The 12,206-nt window shown below is 40.1% G+C and overlaps 1 protein-coding gene across 1 annotated transcript; it reads left to right on the top strand.

Moving 5' to 3' along the window:
- Positions 1-7,545: 7,545 nt before the first annotated feature.
- Positions 7,546-9,341, top strand: LOC311015152 (regulator of G-protein signaling 16-like). The gene is made up of 5 exons (XM_084012253.1): positions 7,546-7,670; positions 7,935-8,018; positions 8,119-8,180; positions 8,325-8,491; positions 8,622-9,341. Exons 1-5 carry the CDS (start codon positions 7,627-7,629, stop codon positions 8,835-8,837), a joined length of 573 nt encoding a protein of 190 aa, XP_083868379.1. The 5' UTR covers positions 7,546-7,626; the 3' UTR covers positions 8,838-9,341.
- The last annotated feature ends 2,865 nt before the right edge of the window (positions 9,342-12,206 follow it).

The raw sequence follows: 12,206 nt of genomic DNA, 5'->3' as shown, positions 1-12,206 counted from the left end.
TTGTTCATCAGAAGGGCACCACCATATTTGGGTTTGAATAAAATATCTCAAACTATTAGATTAACTGCTATGTTGTTTGGTACAAAACATTCATAGTTCACGGTGTTCAAAATGGCACTTTTTCTAGAGAAATATCTTTACATTTCTTAACGACATGCATAGTTCTCAGACAATCTTAATCACATTGGTTGTAAATTTCAAGTTACCCATACTCTGGTTTGTGGCCAAATAATTGCTCATTATGTTCACCTATTAAAGATTGCGAATATGAGCATGTTAGCATGCTAATGTTAGCATTTAGTTCAGAACCTACTGATGTCAAACATCTCTTTACAGAGTCACAGCTACTAAATGTGAAACATCCCGCTGAATAATGCATGTGTGAGCTATGTTGTACTATAACTGCACACTGCACTATTTCCATTCACATTTTTATGTCTTGAAACTTGAAGTCACAAAAGTGAAGGAGGCGGTGTGACCACACACATCTTGCATAACTGAGCAGACTGAATGAGAGTGCCTCATAGAGACACAATGTTTGCAAATGAAATGATTTTGTATATGAACAGCATTGTAACAGGAATACATTATTTCACACTTGTATCATTTTTATTCTACAATCTCAGGACAGTTTGCATATTGTAGGCTCAGCTGACCTCTGTCTAAACAGACTCCTGGGAGTAGTTGTGGATCATAGTGTGACTGAGGGGGGAACACACTCCAGTAGTTATTGTTTAACAGCCACAGTGAGCATCTGGCCAGGCCTGCTGCAGGCATGCATGCTCCTCTCCTCCCCTGAGGACCAACAGACAGATGAGCAACCTCAGGCTCCCCTGTGCACAGTGTCAGACTCACTCCCACAGAGACCGAGCAGGACCACTTCACAATGTTAAGAGACTTGGGCGGAAAAGACAACTGTCCAAGCACAAACCCGAGCACGTTCTCTTTAAATGGTGAATATCAGGTTCTATCACAGATCAACATTTGGCATCTCAACCAATGTTGCCATCTTTTTTTTCTTTTTATATGTTTCAAATATTTGAACCCAGGTAGTTGAGACCCAGAAACATTTTATTTCTTGAAAATGTTTTTTAAATTCTAGTCTAGCCACATCTTGTGAACTCCAGTTTTTAATCATGTTTTAACAAACATGTGGGTCCCTTTTACACATAAGCTGTATAAAAGCACATTATTCTGAAGAAATTTTTCATAGGACAGAACCCCCGCAATTCATCGCCATGATGCTAATGTACGCATGGAGAACACGTGAAATGGGAGCCGCATTAACACTCCAGTCAAACAAGGATTTGGCTTAATTTTAAAGGTGATGCTGGATCAGGATGTGTCACGTTCCCCGGCATGGCAGCGTTTAAACGTGATCTGTCGCCTGACGCTAAAACAGCATGTTTTGTGGATCTGCAGTGGCTACATTATATTTTAAAGGTTTGGCATTTTGGAAATGGTTATCTATATGGCATATCATACATGGCTATTAAAACACTGAGCAAAGTGAAAACTTTGTTTCAAAGCACATATTATATTATGTATGTAATTTCTTGTTGTTAGTAAATTAAGATCATGATGATCATGCAGCACAAGCATCGGATCTTCTTTTTTTTTTTGTTAAACAATTCTAATAATGTGCAGACCCATTGGCAATATGTCCTTGGAATTCCCAATTCTGTATGACTGTTTCCAATCAGTTAGCTGTTTAAACAGGCTCCTCGGTTGTCCCTCTCCGCTTTTTCCTGACTCACAGCTCTGAGGGACCTTCAGAAAGAAAAACAAACAAGCAAAGAAACCGATGTAGTGCCGGGAAACTTTACAGACACTTCCTGTGGCATTGACCCCGAGTTTAGGGTGGTGGGTTTTTCCTATTTCACTGTCTCATCTCCAAGAACACAAACACATGGCAATTACTGGAGCTTACCCACATTTGTCTCCACTCAGTTTTATTGACTGCAAGCTTACGTGGTGCACACGGGCATCAGGAGTCTGACAGCGCACTGGAAGTTCACACATAAGACAACTTGTTGGGTTAACTGGTGTTTGTTATGCACCCTAATGTGAACATTCTGCATCGTGGAAGTGATTTGTGATCGGCATCACAAAGCAGAGCAAATTAACAGCTGGTCCTCATTGGACCATGTGGAGAGCTGAATTGTCCTCGAGGGCACAATAGTTTTGTAGCTGTGTAGTCATCATCAATAGAAACAAGAGGAGCAAGATGTTCATCCTGTTGGAGCCTGATCTGTTAAACAGCAAACCTCATTGTAACTCATTCTGATTTGCATCTATCAAGGGATGATTGCTTTGCGTTTTAAGATTAACCTAGTTGCAAGTTTAACAAAAATAATGCAGTCTAAAACAACAATGCTGCAATTAATCTCCCCTCCGTGGAAGTTATCATGTTCAGCTCCCTTTTTGGGGGAAATGTTTCAGAGAGATGTTGATTCAACGTAAAGCTAGGGTATGCAATGTATTTTAAATAGTCATTTGTTGAAATACTCTTTACGTTCTGACAGCAATTAATAAAATGCTCTGACAAAAAAGGAAATCCTGGTGGTTTCTCCAACGTTTCCTACCGAAGCTTTTATGGTAATTTTTCAGCAATGATGTCTATGGCCCATACTTGATGAACTCTCAACTGAGTGTAAGTACCATTGAAATGCAGCAGTTAAAATATTCATCTGTCAGCTTGATTGTGGCTCAGATGAGTTCTGATTGCTAACATGGCTTTTGACTTTGACCCGATAACATAAAAATATCCACACTAATTACTTCCCAAACCACTACATTATAATCCACATTTATGCTTTTCTGTATTGTGCTCAATATGATCCAAATGCATATATCCCCACCAAAATGGTTCTAAAAGAACAATCTCTGTTTCTAGCCGGCAACGTTAGCCACTGGTCACTAAAACAAACTTAAACAGCTAACTGGGCTAGTACGTACATATGGTGTCAGAATTCGTCTTAACTGACCTTTCAACTCCAGGTATCAGGGACTTCATCTGCTTTATTCATCCTTCGATGTACTTTTCTCTTTGGCAACAATACATCGCAGAGGGTGGCATAACAGAATCCCCGAAGAGAGGATGATCCCAATCCTGCTTTCTCATCTTCACAGGAGAACCTAGATGCAGGTGAACTGTGAAAGGTGCACGCTGAGCTGAAGATGAGCTTTCCCTAAATCACAGCTGTGCCCAGATTAATCTCAGGTCTTCACCAGCCTGGAGATGAAAAAGGTAAAAGGGCTGAGTTGGAATGCAAATAATATTAATATGATAGTGGGTTGAGGTAAAGTAGGACCCTGAGACGAAAGTGTCCTAAACTGGCCTCAGCCTCGATTCTGTCTACATGCTGGGAGTAAGATGTGACCTTTTTTGGTTTAAAACTCAATCATACAGGTAAATGTCACTTCTGGTTTATCAGGATTGTCTGCTGATGTGTTTCTTTGGTGCTGTTCAATGTTCTAATGTGACACATTCGAGAAATGTGTCACACTAAATAAAAAAGGATTTGACTGTAGTTATGTGTATGTTATGAGTTCTTGAATTCATTTTATTCAGGACTGCCTCATCATTTCTCCAAAAAGAGTTACATCTCTGGCAACAAAGCCTCCATTCAAGACATGCTTCTAAGTTATGAGGCCACCTTATCTGTTGATCCAAACTGTGATGTTGAGTGGAGGAAAAATGCCAAGAGGCTCCTTCGTAACATGACTGGGTACAAAATGTGAACACAAGATGCTGCTATCATCGCCGTTCACATACAGAGTATCAAATCATGAATGAAGAATTATCATCCAGTAAATTTATATTAGCAGATCTTCCTGTTAGCTACGCTTGTCTGTCTGGATACAGAGATGCGTCAGCCGAGCGCTGACACAGAGAGGAGGAGGCATCGACACTGGGAGCCGTGACAAAAACATAAAGGATTCAAATAAAGGGATGGAAACCCAGAGTGTCATGTAAATGCACTGTTTCATTATCAGTCTCAGTTTACCGATTTGAAACAATCCAATAAGCTTAACCTTAATTAGATGTCAATCTGTAGAAGTTAAATCTGAGCCAAAGTGACCATTCGCTAAGTCCCGACCTCATACGAAGACAGACCAATCACAGTGTAGCATCAGCCAACTACTAAACTAGGACTCTTTCTAAGACTGAAGACTAGGCAAAGATGGTCATGGGAGTTCCCAGAACAGCCCTTAATACAACCTCAATATGGTGGACATCATTTTACACTGTACAGAGAGCATGCTTGCGATGACCGTTGAACCAATCGATCAATGATTCCACACACTTTAAGGAGTACCATGCCATATTTGGAACGTCAGTGTGAGGGGAATCATGACAGCTCAAGGGCAGCAAACAGCATCACCACACAATGGCTGATAAGTAAACAATGACACTCTCTGTTGCTTAGATAGATAGCGATTTTACCGGAAGAGTTATTTCTGAGAAATAAGACTTTCAAGCTGTTCCCATGGCTTTATCTCACCTGTCACATCAGTCTGTAGCCAAAGTTATTATTTTTGTTAAAAAGTGTGAGCAAAATGCACGGAAATGGTCAGCAGAACTGGTATTGTGTGCTCATGTTCCAGTCCTAGCAGTGTCGAAATTACATTTTTCTACTTTCAGTATAACAGAAGTCGAGGTTAAATCTGTATAGACTGTATGTGAGACATGGTCGTAGTCATTGTTACATAACCCACTGGTTTGCAACCATAGAGCGGAAGTGACCATATTTGGACTGTGTAGTAGCGACGGGTGAATCTGACAAACACAAGTGGCGGAGTAAATCCCGAGCAGCAACCTAACTGCATCTGGATCCATCTGGTTTCTGATGTGATGATGTTAACAAAGATAGTTTTCATAATTCAAGGTAAACGTTAAGGCTAAGTCGTAAAGTAATATGAGAAGCTAATTGTATTGGTAGCGCTGTAGTGATGGTTGCGAGGATGTGGAAGCTACCTGTCACTCACAAAGTAGCCCCACCCTACAGCATACTCTGCTTTCTGGTCTATTTGACTCTAAATTGTCCATAATTTAGGCTACTAAATGAAGATCATGCTGTATTGAAGAAGACTTGAAACTAGAGATTAAGACCGCAAACTCATGTTTACAATGTTTACTGGGGTAATAAAACGGTGAGAAGTAGAGTCATTTTCTCATAGACTACAATCACACTTCTTTTTGCAACCAGAGTAGTCGCCCCCTGATGGCCAGTAGAGAGAATGCAAGTTTAAGGCACTTCACTTCTCAGAACCGGAGAAGTTGCTGCCTGGTTTGAGCGCATATTCATGTAAGGTGTGTGTGTGTGTGTGTGTGTGTGTGTGTGTGTGTGTTGCACCTGCCAGCTTCAAGGGCAGTTATTTTTTCTTCTTCTCTCTTTTTCCAAGTGTCAACAGGACTGACAGAGGCGTGAGTGTGGTGACATCACAGTATGAGTAGGTGAGTGGGTGGCCAGGATCCCCCAGGCTTCTCAGGCAAACCGTTGTTCAATAATGGTGCAATTAAATCTTCCCCAGCACAATATGAACAGGTTAAGTATCCCTATACAGTCCACTCCAAATTAGTTGACTCATCCTCATCAGTGCTGCCTTGTCATGTTATGTGATGAGATCTTACTCAATGCTAATGCATCACAGGAAGTGCCCTAGCCATTGATTGTTTTTTAGCCCAGGGATATGGAAATTGTCTCAGGGTAATTTGAAATTAATTATTTGATGTTGTTGTAGGTGACAAATATCTGACCTTTCAACCAAAATCATACATTTTCTGGTGACCTCACTACTCACTACTGCACTAGTGTGTATTAATCCCCTGCTAAAAAATAGTCTCCAACAAAAGCACAATTTCCTTTTCTGAGCAACAGTTGTGGAAATCTAGAGTCCGGTGTTCTCGGAAATTATTTACCTTGTAAAGTAATTGTGAAATCAGTGTTTCTGTATTTATACAGTAATACTGTGTTGGTCTGAGCTGTGGTTCACTTAAGCTTTTACTTTCAATTAAAAAAAAAGAAATTCTTCATTTTGTTTTGAGAAGGGAAGAACAGCCCTGCCGGGCCTCAATTCCTTGAAACGCCAGTGGAGAAACTTATATAATGGGTGAAATACAATGTTTCCACTGTCATTTGAGGTCCTTGTAATGCTCTACTTCTTGTATTAGCTCTGGTGGCTCTTGGTGTTGTAGCTTTGAATAGAACAGCACAAAAACCCTGGATGTAGACAAGGTTTTATCATTCATGACTGAAATAACAACTTTTTGAGACTTGTGAAGTCTCTGATAGGCTACATCGAGTAATCAAATGTTGCACTGTCTGAGTTCATAACATCGCCCAGAGGTGAATTGAATTATCATTTATTCACTGTATGAAAAAAAACTTGAAGTGATGGTTTGTTAGGTCTGCAAGACGATAAGCAAATCACTTTTAAAATGCTTGTTTTTGGATCCATCGGAGGTCGGCTATGCTAACACTGTAGCTGCCCTATGAATACTTAAAATAAAGTAATCGAGACATAAATACACCAGTAACCTTGTTGTTTGTACCATGGATGGTCTATGGTTTATATTTTGTTTGGTCTCTGTACAAATGTGAGGTTCTAGAGCTTTTTTTTTTGTCTCCATTTCTGATTCAGTTTTCAACTGGCAAAAATTAAAAATGTGGCTCATTTGCTTCACATTTGGTGTGAACACACCTTTTAGAGTCATTGCAGTTATGTATTGCCTTGGATTTTCTAATGCACCTTTTAATCAGAGTTATATGATTAAGGAATCATAAGCAGCCTGCAGGTCGCCATATGGGAGACGGACCCGCTTCAGCTTTATTGGGTCTGAGCAGTTGGCTGTTTAATTACATTACTGTAAGCAAGCTGGACGTACAGAGTAAATACCACGTTTCCCTTCCCATCACTCGCTGGAATGAACACCTTTTTTATCAGGTCCATAAATGGCTGTGATTGTGTTTACCATAAGAATCAACATGCCAATTTCTTCTATTATGTCTTCTTTGTGCAACGCAGGACAATGAACCAGGGACAAAGGAGCCAAGCATCTGTCGAGAAATGATTTGACGACACAGGATGTTATTAGCGGATCAGCTTGTAACAGTGTATACAATGATAGTTAGTTGACCCTGTATAAATAAAAAGTACAAGCTGGGTGATGATAAAATACAAGTTTGGAGCTAAAATCCCAAAGAAGCTAATATAAGATCAAATGTGACAAATAATGTTGATGTGAACTGGCATTTATATTCTCACATTAATAGTCTGGAATGCTCTGTTCTCATGTGTATAAAACGTTTTTTGTTTTTTAAGAGAAGGGTGAAAAGAAAACACTCAAAGATTCACTGTGGCATTTTCGTGGGATATGCAACAAGCAAATGGCGTACTGTAGAATATCAGTGGTTTTTATAATTCTCTCGCTCGCTCTCTCTCCCTCTGCTGTGATTGGCTGTGGGCTGATGACATGTCAGAGGAGGAGAGGTGGGACTATAAAACCTCTGCTCTGGCTCTGTTCAGACACACAGACAATCTCTCTCCCCACTGAACGGATATTTATCTGCCACCTGATCGAGACACCAACCCCCACCACCTCCAACCTGCTGCTTCACTATGTGCAAAGGACTGTCATCGCTGCCTACCGGCTGCTTGGAAAGGTACTTTGACTTTCATTCAAACACTCACATGATGCAGTGTGGGGGATTTGGATTACAGACTATGGAAGGCAGCTCTGCTGTTTTATCTTTGTACATCTGTGCGAGGGCATTTGAGAAGCTAAAAGAGTCTGTTGTAGGTTCTGCTAAATTTAGACCGTGTGCTCAGTGTGGATTCATGTTGTGGTTTTACCGCACAGTAATGGTTTTGTCAGTATGCAATCAAGGTCTTGTGAAAAATCTAACTCTCATTTATTTTCCTCACAGAGCCAAGGAACTGAAAGCAAGGCTGGGAAGCATTTTGCAAAAATCCAATTGGAACCTATCCTGCTGCAAAATAGGGCAAAACAAGTAAGCATCACATGTACTGCACTATAAACTACACATTCATTTCACTGTGTGCTTGATTAAACTTCTGGGTTGAATCTAATTTTGCTCCATCTATTTTCAGGCCAACCCAGGAGGAATGCCTTGGGTGGAAAGAGTCCTTTGAAAAACTCCTGTCCAGCAAATGTAAGTTAATATTGTTGGACACCAAAAAAAAAAAAAAACACACGCACATGCCAGGAAGCGGATTTAGTAAAGACACTTGCTGTGGAGTCACATGCAGCCGCTGCGTGACCATTATGTGTAATTAAATTTCCTCTCTTCCCTCAGATGGACTGTGTGCCTTCACAGCCTTCCTGGTGTCTGAGTTCAGCGAGGAGAACATTTTGTTCTACTTTGCCTGTGAAGATTACAGGAGTACCAAGTCGACTGCCAAACTACCAGCCAAAGCCCAGAAGATCTATGACGAATTCATCGGCAGCGATGCTCCGCGAGAGGTAAGATACATCTCAACGAAGGAAACTTAAATGATGAGGCCCAAAAACACAGTCAGGCATAGTTGCAAACTTCTCACAACTGGACAAAAAAAACTAATCTGCTTCTGTCCTTTTTTTTTTTTTTTAACAGATTAACATCGACCACGAAACTCGTGACATCACCAGGGCCAACATGCTGGCAGCGTCCTCTTCTTGCTTCGACTCGGCCCAGCACAAGATCTATATGCTCATGGCCAAAGACTGCTACCCTCGCTTCCTCCGCTCTCCAGCCTACAGGGATCTCGTGTGCCAGGCCAAACCAAGCGCCAAGACCACCAAGCAGCCCCGACAGGAGAAGAAGGCGTGAACTCTCTCTCTCTCTTTCTCTCTCTCTCTCTCTCCATGAGCTGATGGAGGATTGTTAGTGGGTTTGCCTTAAGGCTCGAGAAAGCAAAACAGGCACAACGTTAGGTTCTGCATCAAAAAGCTGGACGCGGATGCACAACACAGAGAACGTCACAAGAGCAGATGTGGACGGGCGTTTTCCGTCAGAAAGGAAAATGGAAGGAAGAAAAGACTGCTGAGTGAACAGAGATGAAGCGCGGACATTTAAGTCAAGTGAAAGTAGAACAGACTGAGTGACAATCGAATAGGAAGGGTGGAGGAAAGCACTTTTTTTCCCTTTGCTATTAGGCAAACATTTGTGATGTGCAATGTCTCTCTGTCAAAGTCTTACACTGTTTGTGAAACAGGCATGTGAGGAACTTAATGAATTTGTATTTATTTGTATTTATTTGCCCATGAAATAATTGTTCTATTTTTACTAAGCGGATGTAAAAATGTGCAATTTAATTTATAGTACATAATTTATATTGCTGTTGTCTTTTTTTTTACATATCATCAAATAAAGTAAATTATTTGAAAACGATGCTAAAATGTGTTGATCTTTTGTTGAAGGGAAGAGTCATCATTGTTTAAATCTCATTTTAGATGTAACAGTACATGCATACATAGGGTATCAAATACAAAGCATTTCACAGATATTATGACACTGATATCATGGGTATTTTAACTATCTCACACACTCAGCCCACACATCAAATGTAAATGTATGGTCAGGTGGCGTATTTGCAAAACTGTGTACAACTCAAGTCTTCCTGTTTAATCATTTCCCGTACCTGATGTAAAAATGACAATGACATATTTGCTCCGAATCATGAGACATTCTGCGGCCGATGTTTTTTGCAGACGTGCACCTTGGAAACCGCTCTGCTCCGTGTCATAAAGAGCTCAGACAATGACTGCTTCCACCTGCTCTGAGCTTTTGTACCGTATCATGTGAATGAGAAAGGGCTTTCTAGCAAACAGGAAGCACGGGGAGATTATGTGACAGCATTAACGTAATAGGAAGAGCAATAAAACTTTATTATAACTGCAACTGTTTGCACCAGCCATCGACTCCAGATAATAAATGACAGCAAAGCTATACCTCAGTCGGAGCACAGCCACTGCCGTCTGCAAAGCAAGCATGTAGAAAACACATACAGGATAATACAAAAGCCCTCTGATTAGGTCATTATGACATTGATTACAGTGATAATGCTGTTATCTAATTTGTACCCATTAAATTGTTCACATCTGCCATTATAATTGCTCTGACAAAGTGCAGGCAGAGTTCAAGCTGGCTAACTGTCTACTTTGTGTATTCAGATGTCATCAGTGTAGAGTGGAGCCAGTGTCAGGTGAACAACAGCTGGTCCAAAGGCATGATGCATATGAACAACCTCAAAATGCTGCCTCCCTCTCCATAGTAACCTCTTGACATTTTTATCTAATACCAAGAACAACAATGGCCTTCTGTAATCCTGGTTGTACTCGATATGTTTTGGCCTGTTGTGAGATTTTTATTTAAATGTTTTTAAAATATAGGTACGCTCTCGCCCTTTCCCTCACTGCGGAAATGATAGAATGTTTTTTTTTTTTCTCACATATAAACAGATCATTCCTTTCCTTCAGATCCTGCTGCACCCACACAACTGCCTATAAATGAGAAGAAAAAAAACAGCACTGTATAGCTTAATGGGATCTGAATCCATCACAACTAACTGTTTTGGACTCTGGGGACTACAAATCTGTTCTCCCTGTGTCTATGTGGCGACCTGTCTGACCAACTCTCTACATAGATTTCTCTCCCACAGATTGAAATTGAATCCCAAAGACAGATGATCATATTAAATGTATGTTCAGATATAGAGTGAAATACATCTAAGCGATCACATTTAAATAAACCACAATGTTTCCACAATCATTTAGTTGGGAAAGTAGATATTTAGAGTATTTCTGCCCCCTCGATGCCGCAAAATAATTAATGCAGCTTAAGAATTCACATTGTTTTCCTTTTCCCTATCAGTGGTTTCTTAACTAAAGCCAACTGGATGCTAAATCATGCGTGGCGGAAAGCATTCTGCACTGACCACCTGTGATTTGAGAGGTTAAAGTCGCCAAAATGTGATGTAACGTTGTACCGTTGTGAAGAGCTGCTCGGAGCAACTGCTCGATTTCAGCAGACAAGCTTTTCAGTCATTCACATAACGTCTAAATAATGCTGGCCAGTTGGCTCTTCACTGGCAGAATACAGTCTCAGCTGCCCCTCTGACAACGGGGACAGGCAGTATTCATGGACGAAAATCAAGTCAAGATATAAACCACAGTCTGCCAAAAGCCCAACGATCCATCCTGAAATCTCCCCGTAGATGTTTTGCTAACACGAGTAGGAGAACATCTACATTTGTTATATATATTGTCATTGTTTGTCTGTTGGGGATTGTGTACTGGATCATTTACTGCACTGTCTGCTGTGGGTTTGAGATCTCCAAATTGCTTATCTTTGCTACCGAACAGAATCTGTGATGATCACAGCTATATTCATTTTCAGAAACAACAAACATCCCTGAACAGTTTTCATTTGAACTGTTCTTTGCTTCAAGTGGGACTTTATTTAATTCATTTTTTAAATGAATGGAGAAGACCACTCTGCCCCTTTCATCCAGTCTTATCAAAATAGATATGTCCTTTTAACACTTCATGTATAAGTGGTGAATTATAGTTCTCTGACAAGGCAGAATGAAAAGTCACTACAATTTGCCCACAAAATGAGTGCAAAATGAATATGATTGCACCATTTTTAGTTACGTGCATGCTTATTAATATCACTCAATGTGCTCCAAGCGAACACTCAGCTGACCTCCACTCCACATCGACTAGACTAACAAAGAATGTCTTTAAACAAAAACATGTCTTTTTATAACATAAGCACATTCAGCAAGGATTAGATTTAAATTTCTGTTTTCTCTGTTACTAAAACATTTTCTTTTTGTAAGTAGGCCTAGGATTTCACTGTACAGTCACGTTAATTACATGTTCATAAAATATATGAACATGTAAATAAAATGTAAATAAAATCATCATCATCAAATATTATGAATCTTAAATGTATCCCATCAAAACATGTCTATGTAGGTTTTGTCATTGATCTCCATTGCACATTGTGCTGTACTTCCCACGCCAGTATTGTATGGTATAATTATGAAGTGACACTGACATCTAGTGGTTCAGGTTATAATCACTAAATTGGCCACCAGCTGAATAAATAAATAATACGATTAATGCAGTATTGAGTGTTTACATAGTGGTTCCCAAACAGGGGGTTGAGATTAAATTAATGAGACAAATAAAA

Source organism: Eutrigla gurnardus, assembly GCF_963514095.1.
Source record: "Eutrigla gurnardus genome assembly, chromosome: 6".
In the NCBI taxonomy this organism is placed as follows: Eukaryota; Metazoa; Chordata; class Actinopteri; order Perciformes; family Triglidae; genus Eutrigla; species Eutrigla gurnardus.
This window is presented reverse-complemented; position numbering and strand designations above follow the sequence as displayed.